Genomic DNA, 16,426 nt, shown 5'->3' on the forward strand with positions numbered 1-16,426 from the left:
GGTCACACCTGGCAATGCACAGGGGTTACTTCTGGCTCTGCACTCAGGAATCACCCCTGGCAGTGCTCAGAGGACCATATGAGATGCTGGGAATTGAACCTGGGTTGGCCGCATGCAAGGCCAATGCCCTACCCGCTGTACTATTGCCCCAGCCCCTCTGATGCATGCCTTAAATGGAACTCTTTAACCTACCCTGCTTTCTTGCCATCAGACTATTATCTATTCATCCCTTCCTGTCTGGACACAGCACAACACACACACACACACACACACACACACACACACACACACACACACACACACACACACACCCTTTCCCACATCTAGCTAAGTGCTCAAGACAAAGCTAGAGGCAGTGGTTAAAGATCAAGTTGATGAGGGGGCCCAACCTGCCAACCTGATCATAATCAGATATGATGAACATAGAGTAGTTTGCCCAGATCAGACTGATAATACAGATGAAGTTAGATTTGAACTCTGGCTTTCTGAGTTAAGATTCTTCCTCTTCTGTACAATCTATAAGAAGTGGGAGGCTAAGCTCAGGTGAGTCCCCAAACATTACCTTTAAATAGGTAAAGAATGTTGCTCTCCCTATACAACCTCAGAACTGATATATTAAAAGGTCTTGCTGTTTTGCAGTGAAAGTCATAGGCTCTGCCACGGAGCTGCATTCCTGATCCCAGTGAAGGTTTCTTGAGAGGTTCCAATGTCCATTCAATGCAAGGAAAAGTTTATTAGTCTCCTCAGGTTGGGATATTCCTGAGGGGTTTTCAAGGTTTACTTCTCTATTCTGTGGTTCTGTAATATCACCAATGGAGCATTTGGATAATGCTCACAATCCTTAAGCCTTAGAGAGTCGGTACCCACACAATCAGAGACAGAGTGCCAGGGTCTCGTCTTCAGTAGGAAGTGTGACACTTAAGGGGGCTGAGAAATAGGACAGGGAGGGGACAATGTCTATGATGGAGGGAAGTGTTCAACCGGAAGGAGGTGATACTGAAATGTGGTAAAGAGTTATGTAGGAAACCCTATCAGCAGCAGTGCTATAAACCACTGTGAAAAAACATATATATGTAAAAGAAAAACCCAACCATATATACATGGGGTGGGGGGAGTGCCTCTCTAGAAACAGACAGGTGGGTGGGAGGCAAATGGGGGTGGGGTGTATTGGTGGAGGGAAGTGAACACTGGTGAAGGGGTGGGTGTTGAAACATTGTATTCCTGAAACTCAATCATGAATAACTTAGAATTTCAAGTGACTGAAATTTTTTAAAAATTTAAAAAACAAGTACCAGGTTCTAAGTCAAAAATAACAAATGAAACACCCACATGTTCCCCACTAGCTTTCGTCAATGTTCTACTACTCTTTCTTAATTACATCTTACACGCCCTTTTATCTATGCCACTTTGTCCCTCAAACACTACTGAATTCTCTCACAAAAGTTTCTCAGCCTCATTTTTGTCTCCTTTTTCTGTCAACAACCTTTCATGCACATGTTTTATGTACATACATATGTGTATATATATGTATATATATATATATGAAGCTTAAGAATAAAGTCATTATGAACCAAAATAAAAAACCCACCAACCAATTGGGATTGGTGTTGGAATATTGTATGGTTAGGACTCATCAATGTGTAAATCACAGCTCTTTAATTAAACATTTTTTAAGTTAAAAAAAAAAACCTACCACCTAAGCCCTAATTTGTATTTTGGGTTTTTTTTTTTGTCTGTCTGTTTGTTGTTTTGGGGGTTTTGTTTTGTTTTGTTTTGTTTTTTGTTTTGGTAGTTGATTGGTAGAACAGGGAAAAGTTGGAAGGGCAGTTTCCCCTAGGAACCTAATGAGTTTGTCCATTGCGGTTGAGTCCGAAGGGATTCCACTCCCTCTCACACCTCAGTCTAATCATCTCATGTGAATGCTGGGCTCCAGACTATAGTGGTATCAAAGAAGTCAATGAGAGGGTCTTGGATGCTAAGACAAGAGCTTGGGTTAAATTGAATATAGATGGGGATCTGTGTGGGAGAAGAGGTAGACTCTGTGTAGACGACTGTTATTGTCACTGTCATCCCGTTGTTCGTCAATTTACTCAAGCGGGCACCAGCAACGTTTCTTCCTCCCAGCCCTGAGATTTTAGCAGCCTCTCCTTACTCTTCTTTCCCAACGATTGGAGGCTCTTTCAGGGACAGAGGAATGAGAACTATCGTTACTATTTTTGGCATATCGAATACGCCATGGGTAGCTTGCCAGGCTCTGCCCGTGCGGTTCCCGTTTAGTAAAGTTTCATTATTTCAAGAAGTAAATAAATGAAAGTACGGGTTCTGAAGCAAAGACCTGAACATTCTAAAAAAAGGAGAAGTTTTGATTCTGGCATATGGTGTTTCAAAAGCATTAATTAAACAATGATATGTAAAACCCCCAAACAGAAAAACTAGAATGAATAATAATTTTATGACCAGGGCTAGAGCGATAATACAGTGGGTAGCATGTTTGCCTCGCATGCAGTAGACCTGGGTTCAATTCCTAGTAGTATTCCATATGGTTCGCCTAGCACCACCAGGAGTAATTCCTGAGTGCAAAGCCAGAAGTAACTCCTGAACATTGCCAAGTGTGATTCAAAATGCCAAAAAGCCTCTATATATGTATATATATATATATATATAAATAATTATTTATAACCAAGATTTTAAATTTAAAAATAGCATGAAAGTGGTCTGATAATAGTTTATATCTTTGAGCAGACATTAACACAAACTTAAAGAGCTGGAAAATGCAAAGACCGTGTTAAAAATGGAGCAAGGGTCAAAGTGACAGCATAATCACTGGGTAAGGCTCTTGCCTTCAATGCAGCCTACCCTAGTTGGATCCCTGTTACCACATAAGGTTCCTTGTGCCCCACTAAAAGCTCGGAGTAAGTAAGCCCTGAATACAGCTGGGTATGGGCTCAGAAGGGGAGGGGGCGGGGAAAGGAAAGAGAAGAAACAGAAAGATCTAAGATGTCAGGTAATCTGTGCTGCATCTTTTAGGGCGATAAGATCCAATCTCCAGTTTCTCTGAGACTTCAAACACTAGGCAAGCACTGAGAAGCAGGTCTTTTAAGTTCTATTTCACTAAACACTGTGTTAGTTCTGACAGATATGACTCTGTGGTGAGTACCTCAGAACTGAAGGGAAGAAAATAACTATAATCCTTCAGTGCCTAAAAATTTCCAAAACAAATTAAAACGTAGTGCTTGTAAACTGAGCATGATACTTCCTAAGCATTATGAAATTAAAATGAATTATTTTAGGGAGAGCTCAGTGATGGGTAACTTGCCTTCTATGTGGCCAGCCCTGGATTAATTTCTGGCACCAAATAAACAGAAAACAACAATGAAGTAATTGTTTTGTATCTTTTCAGGTTTTGATTTTGTTATTTTTAGTGTAAAATTAGGCACAAGAAATTTTACTTTAATAGTATTAAACCCCCTTCTTGGTGGCTAATTTGGACACTCCAATAAAATGGGAATCATTAAAGTATGTTTTTAAAAAACCTTTTAAAAATACTGTTTTGCAAAAATCAGGTACTTCACAAATAGTTTAATTTTAAAAATCATGGAAGTTACAAATATTGGTATAAAAATATCTCCAACCAGGCATGCATGTGCTGCCCATGTCTCCCCTCCTGAGATATGGACTTTCATACTTTAATGCTGGAATGTGTACTGGGACTTTTTCTCCACTCTGGAGAAGGAAGGATTGGAGGGAAAGAAGGAGAGGGTCCGGGAGGGGAGGGGAGGACAGGGGACTAGAGGAGAGGAGAGGAGGAAAGATCAATCTTCAACTAGGGTCAGAGTGACAGTACAGGGGATAGGGCACTGGCCTTGCATGTAGCTGACCCGGGTTCAATCCCTGGCACCCCAAGCTTGCCAGGAGTGATCTCTGAGCACAAAGCTGGGAGTAAGCCCTGAGCACAGCTGGGCATGGCCCCAAACTAAACCAAAACAAAACAAAAAGGAATTCCCAAACTTCATTAAAAAAGAAAAAGAGGGGGCAGGAGTGATAGTACAGCGTGTAGAGTATTTGCCTTGCACACAACTGACCTGAGTTCTAATCCCCGGCATCCCATATGGTCCCCCAAGCACTGCCAGGAGTAATTCCTGAGTGCAGAGTTAGGAATAACCCCTGAGCATCATTAGGTGTGACCTAAGGAACAAACAAAAAAAAAAAAGAAAGAAAAGGAAAAAGAAATATCTCCAAGGCAATGGAGAGTAAATAATTGTTATATAAAATCACTTGTGAAAAAATAAAAGCAACCAAGCAAGCACAAACTCTTTCCCTCATTTCCAAATTTCCAACTCTAATTGTTACATACATACATGCAGGAAAAGGCCTAGAAGGATGCTCTGCATATGCTGTAAAGGGTGGTGTAAGCAGGCTAGGTGCAGTATAGTGTCTAAGATTTGCTTATATTTGTATATGCTGCGTGCATCATATATGTTTATTTCATGTGGAGCAGTTTTTAAGAATATACAGTTCATCACCATACATACCTAGTGCTAAATTTATTCCAGGTATTTCCATCATGGTAAAAAACAATGTGTGTGTGTATATATATATATATAGAGAGAGAGAGTCTCTTGCCCACACGCCTGGCTGTCTTCCCCGGGGCCCCTCGGAGGGGATGGGCTCCAGCTTCCCTTCCCACCCCGAGCAGAGCTCCCGGCGGCCAAAGACCACTGGAACCTAGCTACAGCCATGCTCGAGGTCCCTCTCCTCACGTACGGACAGGCCTCACACATGAAGGTACTGGCAGAGGAACCCAGGTGTGTGTAATCCCATCAACGGTCAGCACCCAGAGACTTAAAAGCGAGCTCCCAGAAGATATCTTGTAGCCTACTTCTCCCTCTGGGAGAAACTGGCAGCTTCTGAGAGTTTCCTGCCCACATGGGACAGCCTTGCAAGCTTCCCATGGTGTATTCATATGCTAAATCCAGTAACAAGCTGGATCTCATTCCCCTGACCCTGAAAGAGCCTCCAGTGCGACATCATTGGGAGGGCCTAGTCGAGATGGACTTCTAAGATCTCAGGGAAAGGACAAATGGAGAGGTCACTGAGCCCGCTCGAGAAATCGATGATTAACGGGGATTTTGTTTTGTGATTCGTGATATATATATGTATATGTATATGTATATATGCATACTGACATATAAATATGAATAAAAGGTGGGTTCAACAGACCTTTGGATTTGATTGCATGAAAATTGTTAAAGAATGGTTTCTCCCCCTCACCTTGATCAGACGAGTGGATTTTGTATTTGTATATGATAGACATCAAAATAGGATCACAGTCTTTCTGTCTTATAAAGTAAGAAAACTTATTTATGATGTCTGTAGTTCACTTACCTTGCCTGAAGAGAAGAAAGGTTAAATACTACTACATTTTTCCTTCTAGGAAATACCTTTGGGGGTAATCATCAACCCCCTTGTTTTGTCCTTATTCCTGTGGAAGGTATATATGTTTTCTTCTTGGATGCTCATTAGGACTTTTTTTTTTTTTGCTTTTTGGGTCACACCCGGCGATGCACAGGGGTCACTCCTGGCTCTGCACTCAGGAATTACCCCTGGCGGTGCTCAGGGGACCATATGGGATGCCTGGAATCGAACCCGGGTGACCCGCGTGCAAGGCAAACGGTCTCCCCACTGTACTATCACTCCAGCCCCTCATTAGGACTTTTTCAAACACATAAAAGTAACTTGGATGTAAGTTTCTCAAATAAAGCGATATTTCTACCCTTTTGTATTTGATAAATATTTTTACTACTAAATAAAAGAATCTCCTGCATTTTTTTTCAATCACAGATTTAGATACCGTTCTTGATAGTTTAGAAATGAGAAGGATGTGTAGAGTCTACCTCCTAAATATACCTGGAGGCTGTCCCTAGCTTTCTCCCACACCACACCACTTTCTCTCAGGACTGATTCTAAACTTTTCTCTCTACAGAGCCAAACACAGATCTTTCTAAGATTCTTCTGGAAGACAAGTATGCCGGTACTCCCATGTATAGACTTCCTCAAGTAGCCAGCTGTCCCTCAACTATATCCAACTGCTTCCCCCCAGCACCGAGACCCTCCCACTAGTACTTTTGACCTCCGTAGCTTCTTTTTCCCCCACATAACTGGTTTGCTGGGACTCCTAACCCCTTTTGAGCCTTTGCTGTTGTGCTCCCCGCTAGAGGTGTTCCTTCCCTCCTCTTTAGCACTCTGACAAACACCCACATCCCCTCCGGGATCCAACTGAAGTGTCCCACCTCTTTTTTAGAGGACCTCCTCACCACTTCCCGCAGCCAGCAGGCCCCTCCTCTGTGTCAGTTCCCCAGAAAGGACCCCGGAGAGCCCTCTGCTCCCCTCTATGCCTCTGCTGTGCTCAGAATTCTCTCTTCCCTCGGCCATTGTGGACCCTGGGGCTGTGAACCCAGAAGCCCGCAACTGAACGCAGGGATGCAGGTCATGCAGGTCATGCAGTCTCCGAGGAAACTCGGGCCCTGGCATCACAGGAACTCGACAGACAGAGAGTACCAACCCTCCGAGAACTGTTTGTGACCTGAGAAGTCATTTGACTCGGGGTGGTGGTGGAGATGGGGGTGGGAATTGGTTCTCTCCTCTCTGCCTGCCGCCCTCCCAGGATCTTGCAAAGTGACATGTGGTCCAGGTGCCTGATGAGGGCAGGGGCACCCAGTGCTCTTCTCGGGCCTGGCAGTTGTGAAGGAACGAATGACCCCATCCATGAATAAGGAGCTGGCGGACCAGAGGGATGTTGGGGCGGGGTGCTGGGAGGCAGGACCCCCTTGGGCCCGCAGTGTGCTTGGGGTCCTCTGTCCTGCAATGCAAAGTGGGGAGGCGGAGGGGGAGCAGCTCAACGGCCCCCACCCGCAACGTTCCTTCGGGGCCCCACTGGGGGGTGGGGTGGGGGGATGGGGAGGCGCCCAATGACCACACAATGACCGCCTGGGTTGCCCAGGTGCAATTGGAACCCAGCGCCCCCTCCTCCCCTCCCCACTGTAGTTCCTCCCCGCCGAGTTCTAGGATGCGGATGTGAGAAGAGAGGCGAAGGCAGATGGCGATGAGGAACAGCCCTAGCCCCAAGGCCCTGGGCACAGCTCAAGGGGGCCTCGGGGAAGGCGGCTGCCCCCTGGCCGGCCCGGAGGCCCCCGCGCTGAAGGCCAAGGCCAGGAAGGCGCGCAAGATCAAGGCGCTCATCCTGGACCTGGGCTCGCAGTACTGCAAGTGCGGCTACGCGGGCGAGCCGCGGCCCACCTACTTCATCTCGTCCACCGTGGGCAAGCGGCTGAGCGAGGGCGCCGACGCGGGCGACCCCCGCAAGGACACCTTCGTGGGCCACGAGCTGCTGCGCGCCGAGGCGCCGCGCCGCCTGGTGAACCCGCTGCGGCGCGGCGTGGTGGTGGACTGGGACTGCGTGCAGAGCCTGTGCGAGTACGTCTTCCACACGGCCATGAAGATCGCGCCCGACGAGCACGCCGTGCTGGTGTCCGACCCGCCGCTCAGCCCCAGCAGCCACCGGGAGAAGTACGCCGAGCTGCTCTTCGAGACCTTCGGCGTGCCCGCCATGCACGTGACGTCGCAGGCGCTGCTGTCCATCTACTCGTACGGCAAGACGTCGGGGCTGGTGGTGGAGAGCGGCCACGGCGTGTCGCACGTGGTGCCCATCTCCGAGGGCGACGTGCTGCCCGGCCTGGCGGGCCGCGGCGACTACGCGGGCGGCGACCTCACAAACTACCTGCTGCGGCTGCTCAACGAGGGGGGCCACGCGTTCTCCGACGACCACCTGCACATCATGGAGCACATCAAGAAGAAGTGCTGCTACGCCGCGCTGCAGCCCGACCTCGAGGGCCGCCTGGGCCTGGATGCCCTGCGCGTCGACTACGAGCTCCCCGACGGCCAGGTCATCACCATCGGCCGCGAGCGCTTCCAGTGCGCCGAGATGCTCTTCAAGCCCGCCCTGGTGGGCAGCGACGACCCGGGGCTGCCCGCGCTCACCGCCGCCTGCCTGGACCGCTGCCGGGAGGCGGGCTTCAAGGAGGAGATGGCCCACAACGTGCTGCTGTGCGGCGGCTGCACCATGCTCGACAGCTTCCCCGAGCGCTTCCAGAAGGAGCTGAGCCTCCTCTGCCCCGACGACAGCCCCGCCGTGTCCGCCGCGCCCGAGAGGAAGACGTCGGTGTGGACCGGAGGCTCCATCCTGGCCTCCCTGCAGGCCTTCCAGCAGCTCTGGGTCAGCAAGGAAGAGTTCGTGGAGCGGGGGAGTGCGGCCATCTATAGCAAGTGCTGAGCGCACACCGGCCACCGCGGGTCCCCCAGACGCATTTAAAGACGCCCCCCCAACCCCCATAAAGCTTTATGGTGCAGTGGTGCTGTGTTTGCTGCCTTATTTGCGCCAGCCCGTTAGCAGAAGCGGGGAGTAGTGGTGGGGGTGGCGGGGCGGGACTGAGAAGCAGCTGCCCTTGGGCTTCTGTGGGGTCTCCAGATGCACAGACAGAGTCAGGGAGGGGGTGGGTTAAGATGGTCGAGTTGCCCACCCTTCCAGCCAGGACCTCCGTTATTTTATTTTATTTTTATTTTTTGTTTTTGGTTTTTTTTTTTGGTCACACCCGGCGATGCACAGGGGTTACTCCTGGCTCATGCACTCAGGAATCACTCCTGGCGGTGCTCGGGGGACCATATGGGATGCTGGGAATCAAACCCGGGTTGGGCCGCGTGCAAGGCAAACGCCCTACCCGCTGTGTTATTGCTCCTTTTTTTAAAAATTTCAGGTTGCCAAAGTTTGGACCCATTGGACGTCTCAATACACCCCTATTGCTTCTATACAACTTTTGATTAGCTACCTGAAGTTGTACTTTGGTTAGTTGCAACCCCCAAGGTTTTTCCCCCACACTTGATGGTGTCAGGGTTTTTAAGAGATCCCTGCCTCTGCCACAGGGATCACGCCTGGTGAGCCTCGGGGGATCAGATGGGATGCTGGGGATCAAACCTGGGTTGGCAGCATGCAAAGCAAGCATCCTGCCTGTTATACTATCTCTCCAGCCCACAACTCAGACTTTGGATTAATATGAATCCTAAAACCCTGATGAAGCAAGAGAATGGAGAAGAGGATATGAAGTACCCCAAGGAACACAAAGGCCATGAAGATGCCTGAAAACCATGTGTCTAGCCCCATCCTGTCTTCTCTTTCTCATTTCCACATTTTCAGTGACTGTCATGGTCAGTCTCCATTGTTACAGTTTCTGTATCCACATCAGGGTCACCTCCAATAGGGTCTCCCTGGATGGGAAGTGATTGTGAAAGCACCACTTAGTCTTTGAGGTAAATATTTCTAAGTCAAACACGGGCGTTTCATTTTGGTGGGAAACATGGGTCAGAGGGTTTCAGTGGACATCATGTGTGTACCACAGCTCCCTCTTAAGAGACTGATAAAGAAATGGTAGGGGAATATAAGGCATAAAGCCGCTGCAAATGAGAGGAGTAGGGGAAATGAACCACCCCAGCGGGAGGGCGGATAGAGGACCCACAGAGGCACTGATATCTACCTGATTTGGGAGGGAGTACAGTGGATGCCTAGCAGGAAGTCTGCAGCTAGAAGCATGTAGAGTGCTCTACAGCACGGGAGAGGTGATTTCCTCATGCATACAGGGAGAGTTTGCACTTGGAAATGCCAAGTAGGGAGGACAGAGGAGTGAGCGGCGTGAGACAGGATGAGACATAAGAAGGGTGATCATTACTGGTCTCCAGCCGCGAACAGCTGCTGTTACACTCCCCATGGAGCAGGGTGAGCGGAATGCCCAACATCAAGTGCACATTTATCAGGCAAGTGACAAATGTGAAGGACGTCTCTCTCTGACGGGGGCACTAGTACCGGGAAGAAAAATGTGGGGGTATAAGAAGAGCAAGTCACCAGCCCAGCCTGCTTCTTCCCGGCCCTTTCCCAAAGCACAAGCCAAATGGAGTTTAACTAACCTTCCCCGCCGGGTGAAACTTACGCTTGATGACTCCGTTTCCCTCTTGTCCCTCGCCCCAAAGCCCCGTTTCGACAGGCATATCACATTAGGTCCAGCATAGACCAACTCACCCAGGAGGAATGGAGCACGTGACCTAGACTCACCCAATCAGCACCGGCCATTTGTTCAGCCCCCGTGATTGGTGGAGCCTGAGTGTGCACCCTCTGACCTTCCCACCGCGCGAGCCACGCGCTTTCTGCTGGCCAGGTGGGTCTGATGTGGGCCGGAACTACTGTAACAACATATGGCCCAAGAAACTTCAAACGGATCCGCCAAGGAGGGCGGGGCTCTGGGAGGTTGGCATCTGGGAATAACGTGAAAAGCTTTTCTCGGTGGAAAGTGTACCTTGGAGAATCCTTGAGTGCTAGCTGATAATGCTTGTCCACGTCGCTCTCTGCAGGTAGGGTATGTTGCCTGACCCCTGCATCAAACACACTACCTGTCGTCCTCGTCGTCTTCCTCCTTCATCTTCTTCCTCCTCTTCTTCCTCTTCCTCTTCTCCTCCTCCTCCTCCTCCTCCTCCTCTTCTTCTTCTTCTTCTTCTTCTTCTTCTTCTTCTTCTTCTTCTTCTTCTTCTTCTTCTTCTTCTTCTTCTTCTTCTTCTTCTTCTTCTTCTTCTCTTCTTCCTCTTCTTCCTCTTCTTCCTCTTCTTCTTCTTCTTCTTCTTCTTCTTCTTCTTCTTCTTCTTTTTCTTCTCTTCCTCTTCCTCTTCTTCTTCTTCTTCTTCTTCTTCTTCTTCTTCTTCTTCTTCTTCTTCTTCTTCTTCTTCTTCTTCTTCTTCTTCTTCTTCTTCTTCTTCCCCCCTTCCCCTTCCCCTCCTTCTCCTCCTCCTCTTCTTCTTCCTCCTTCTTCATTGAATCACTGTGAGATAGACCCTTACACAGCTGTTCATGATTGGATTTCAGTCATACAGTATTCCAACACCTTTCCCTCCACCACTGCACATTTCCCAGTACTAGTGTTCCCAGGTTCCCTCCCATCACCTCCCACCCCCACTCCCCAGCCTGCTTCTATGGCAGGTGTTTTTCTTCTCTCTCTCTTTCTCTCTCTTTCTCTCTCTCTTGATCTCTCTTTCTTTTGGGCATTGTGTTTTGAAATATTGATTTTAGTTCCTTCTTAACCACGGCTTTCCTCTGCAGCGAATTTGTGTGAGTGGAGAGGCCATTTATAATAGAGACAGTCAGAGCCTCACTTGTTTCCAAACAGCAAAAAGACCAAAGCCTTAGAGTATGCCAGTCACACTCACGCTGAGGAGTGGAAGCATCACATGTCTATTGCCATGGTCTTCTTGTTAGACGATTTGTCCCCAAGGCCAGACTCTCGGTGCAAGCCATTTGATACCCTGTGTTCTCCCAGCTCACTGAAGAGTATAGTAGAGTGGATGTCTGTACAGGGCAACTTTAATGAGTTCCTGGCAGCCTGTAGGAAGGAGTTAGCAGTATGTCCCTTTATTTTAGAGATAAGGGCATTGACACTTGGCCCACCTGGTCCATCTGTCATGTGCTTAATCAAAAGATTATTATAATTTTGAAATGCCTTTTGATCCTTATCTCCTATCCTTCTGTGAATGATTAATCTCTGTTCCAGAGATTGTGTGCAAATCAGGCACACAAAAAGTTTTTTTTTAAGTAGTGAGCAATACATTTGCATATGCTGTACACTCAAGTTTAGAAAGCAGAGGTTTGCAGAGGCCTGAATAATAAAGCATTAGAGTGACATCATGTGGTGAAGTCCTGCTAGTTCTACATAGCAAAGAGGTCTGTCTATATCCTCAATGTCTGTCTGGCATCCTGATTTCTCTGCCCCAAGTGTCTACTCCCAAATTTCCCTAAGAATTATCTGTATATGTTTTCTTTTGGGGTCACACTCAGCGATGCATAGGGCTTACTCCTGGCTCATGCACTCAGGAATTACTCCTGGCAGTGCTCGGGGGATCACATGGGATGCTGGGAATTGAACCCGGGTCTGGCACATGCATGGCAAACGCCCTAGCTGCTGTGCTATCGCTCCAGCCCCTTTGTGGGTTTTTTTTTTTTTTTTTTGCTTTTTGGGTCACACCCAGTGATGCTCAGGGGTTACTCCTGGCTTTGCACTCAGGAATTATTCCTGGCAGTGCTTGGGGGACCATATGGGATGCTGGGGATCGAACCGGGGTCAGCCACATGCAAGGCAAACGCCCTACCCGCTGTGCTATCGCTCCGGCCACCCCTTTGTGTTTTTTTTTGAGGGGGAAGAGGGGCAGAGGGGAGTAGTCAAGGCTTGGGTTACAAACTCCTCCTGGCTTTTGATTCTCTGAAAATAGGGATGGCTGGGTTTTGGAATATTGTTGTATTTGGAATGTTTTATTGTTGAGGAAAGTAAGGATCAGAGATATGTTGAATTGGGTCATCATCTGCATAGCACTAGCTAGTGCGTGGGGGTTCATAATGCATATATTCTCTATGGGGAGGATGGTAAGAGCCAGCATGGCGGATCACCATTGGCTCAGTACCTGTCCTTAGCACAATGAAGTGAACAAACACTCACCTGGGATGGACTTTGAACTAGCCCCTGGAGGGACATGAAGATGAATGAGGCTTCCTGTCAAGGTGCCTATGGTTTTGTGGGAAATTGGGTTGTCAGATTCAGCTAATAATAAAGATTCTTTTAAGTTGAAATTTCAATAAGTAAGGGGTAATTATTCAGTGCAGATATGCCCCATGCCATTTTATCTGGCAGTATTCTCCATGAGGGAGATGAACTAGAAGATAGAAATATTGCGACAATATGGGACTCTGGGAAGATTTCTGGCAGGAGTAGCCGCTGAATGGGGCCTTAGGGGCAAAGGAAGCCACAGGAAATCTAGTCAAAGGAGGAACAGTTCCTGCTGGTGAGCCCAGAAATGCAGTTATCACTTCCTCCCTGTCTTCTCAGATGTAAAACCATCGTGATAATAGCATGTCCCTCACCGGGCGGGAGCATAAAATGAGTTGAGATATTGAAGGCACTTAGGACAGAACCTGGTACAAGTGAAGCACAGATGTACATCTGACCCAGTGAGAGGGGCTAGTGACAGTCTGTGGAATGCATTGAGAAGGAAGAAGGGACTTCCCGGAGGCTCAAGGGATTGGACTCCATGGGGTGAGGAGCAAAGTTGTGAGGCTGAGGTGGGGAATAAGAGAAGAGAGGACTGTCGAGCCCAAGAGGAGCAGAAAAAGAAGATCAGGGAGGGCCAGAGCAATAGTATAGTGGGTAGGACACATGCCTTGCACATGGTCCAACTGGGTTCGATCCACGGCATCCCATGTGCTCCCCCGAGCACTGCCAAGAGTGAACCCTGAGCACAGAGCCAGGAGTTAGTCCTGAACATTGTGGGTGTGGCCCAGAAACTAAAAAGAAGGGAGAACTCCCTACCCAATAACAAAATAAGAGAAGAGTAGTGTAGGTGAGCAAGTCCGTCTGCACCTGAAGTCAGGGTTACCCACTCCAAGAGGGGGAGATATGGCTGGGACCCAAGACGAGGCTCTGGAGAGCAGGCGGGGCCAGCAGCAGTGTCCAGAGAGGCCGCAGGAGGGACTTGGGGTAAGCTAAGGGTGGCCTGAACAAGTGAGAATGGCTACAAAGGCCACCACCCTGCCTGGAGGCCCCTCCCAGCTTTGGTGCACCTAATAGTGTAATCTGGGTGCAGATTAGGTGCCGAAAATCAGATGGACCAGACACATAATTCGATACAGAGATGAGCACTGGACTAGAACTGTTACCGACTGGATTCCACGGGACGTCAAAAGACCGCGTGGCTGCCCACTTATGAGATGGTCGGACTTCTTCGTCAAAACCCTGAACGAACGGTTGGAGGCTCTTTGTGTTCCTGGAGCGAGCAGCTACCATTGGGTTACACTAGCATACGACAGGGACGAATGGAGACATTACCGGCACCCACTCGAGCAAATTGAAGATCAACGGGATGACAAGTGACAAGTGACAAATCGTGTAATCTTCACTCAGCAAGGCAGCCAGGAGATCCCTGCAGTTATCGGTCCACCACGTGTGGCCGTGGGCTAGCTCTGAAAGGCTGCCTCTCTAATCAGAGAAGTGAGAGAATGGAAAGGTGAAAGGAAGGGGCTGGGAAGATTGCTCCAGGCCAGGAGCACATACTCTGTATGAGAGCCCCAGGTTGATTCATGGAGCACCAATGGATGCCCCCCACCCCATGTAAGGTGTCAGGAATATTCAATTTTCACTTTATACCCCCTTTATTTCTTTTTCTTAGCCTAGCAAGCTACCTATGGTATATTTGATATGCCAAAAACAGTAATAACAAGTCTCACAATGGAGACATTCCTTGTGCCCGCTCGAGCAAATCGGTGAACAATGGGATGAACACAGTTCATACTTTTTTGAGGGGGGGTTAATTTTTTTGTGTGCTGGGGGATGGTACACCTGGCAGTGCTCAGGGCTTACTCCTGGATCTGCACTCAGCAATCACTCCTAGTGGTCGGTGCTCAGAGGATGTTAGAGGGTGCCAGGATCGAACCCTACCTAGTCAACCACATGCAAGACAAGTCCCTGCCTCCTGTTCTGTTGCTCTGGCCCTGATGCTACTTGAGTTTTCTTCCAATTGTTTACTACCTATGCAAAGGAAAAGCATTTTCGATGGTCTCCCAAGTGGTGCTCAGGAGGCCCGAGGACCCCACTTGCCAGTTCTTGGTCCGCCGAGCCAATAGTTCCCTGTAAGGGCCTGAAGATTCAGTGTTGCTTGGTTCCTCTCAGTGTTGGGGATACCTGCGCTGTCCCAGGATCACACCCTGTGGTGTTGGGGGACCTTTGGGGCTGCACCCAACAATTGTTGAGGGACTCTTCTGAGAAAAAATTGTGCTGTCCTTAGTTAGAATTGTCTCTTCCTCTATTTCTGCATCACCACAGTTTCCAGCCCTCATGCTTCTGGGCTGCTTTGGGTTCGAGACTAAGTGACTTCTTTAGTCCACACTGCCAGGGTCACCCTGTCTGTCTGCCTGCCTGCCCACCTGCAATGAAGCTTGTAATCCCCACCCCGCCCCCAGATGGGAATCAGGGCCCAGAGTTGGCCAGCGGCAGAGCCAAGACCTCTGGGAGGTTTCCCTACAACCTGTCCTCTGCTCTCTTCACATCAGTGGAGATTTTAGTTCAGCTGCCGTGCTGGGGACAGGGGTGATCTAGGCATTCCCCCCCCAAACTATTGTATTTCCTCATCCAGGTACTCTACCACATATAAGTGATATCATCCTGTGTTTGTCCTTCTTCTTCTACTTCACTTTAAATGATATCTTCCAGTTCCATCCATTTTGCAGCAAATTGCATGATTTCATCATTCCTTACAGCTGTGTAGTATTCTATTGTGTATATTATTACTGAGTCAAGGCAGCCTGGACAGGCTGGTCTTGACCAAATATCAAGAGAACCTCCTGGAGACTAATATCCATAGCCAGGGCAAACTGGGGTCAGGAGGATTGGTCAGTGGTTGGACTCTACCACAAGTATGTGTGGGGTGGAGGGTAGGTAAGATAGCAAAGGGACAAGTATGACAGTAATAGTTGGAAATGATCATGCTGGACAAGAAGTGAGTGTTGAAAGTAGGTAAAGGGATATACATTATCATAACCTTTCAGAATCTGTATTGCAAACCATGATGCCCTAGGGGGGAGGGAGGGAAGGAGGGAGGGAGGGAGGGAGGGAGGGAGAGAGAGAGAGAGAGAGAGAGAGAGAGAGAGAGAGAGAGAGAGAGAGAGAGGTGGGGGAGAGAGCATAAGAGAGAAGTGCCTGCCATAGTGACAGGAGGCTGGCCAGGAGATGGGGGTTGATGAGGGGAACTGGGAATATTGGTACTGGGAAATGTACAATGGTGGAGGAACACTGTATGACTGGAACTCAATCATAAACAGCTTTGTATGGGTCTATCTCACAGTGATTCCATACAAAAAATAAAATTTAAAAGAGAGAGGATAACTGAACTTAGTCACTAACCTTCCTGATCTCTAGTCTCTCAGGTGGAAACCTAGGTTGTATTGAACACAGCTGGTTCTTCTGGTTCTTTGTTTTTATTTTATTTTATTTTATTTTTGCTTTTTGTGTCACACCCAGCAATGCTCAGGGGTTATTCCTGGCTCATGCACTCAGGAATTACTCCTGGCGATGCTCAGGGGACCATATGGGATGCTGGGAATCGAACCCGGGTCAGCCGCATGCAAGGCAAACGTTCTACATGCTGTGCTATCACTCCAGCCCCACAGCTGGTTCTTTGATCTGTATTCCACACAGCTGATTGTCTTGGACTCACCCCATGTATGTACCAAAACACTGAGGCACAGATTCTCTTGACTCCCTAAGTAATAAGTCCATTGGTTATTACCAGTGGCCCC

At 48.5% G+C, this 16,426-nt stretch overlaps 1 protein-coding gene across 1 annotated transcript; it reads left to right on the forward strand.

Annotated features, from left to right (window-relative positions):
• Window positions 1-7,096: 7,096 nt before the first annotated feature.
• Window positions 7,097-8,329, forward strand: ACTL7B (actin like 7B). Its single transcript, XM_004600286.2, has one exon. It carries the CDS (start codon window positions 7,097-7,099, stop codon window positions 8,327-8,329), a length of 1,233 nt encoding a protein of 410 aa, XP_004600343.1.
• The last annotated feature ends 8,097 nt before the right edge of the window (window positions 8,330-16,426 follow it).

This window comes from Sorex araneus, chromosome 1 (assembly GCF_027595985.1).
Source record: "Sorex araneus isolate mSorAra2 chromosome 1, mSorAra2.pri, whole genome shotgun sequence".
Taxonomy (NCBI): Eukaryota; Metazoa; Chordata; class Mammalia; order Eulipotyphla; family Soricidae; genus Sorex; species Sorex araneus.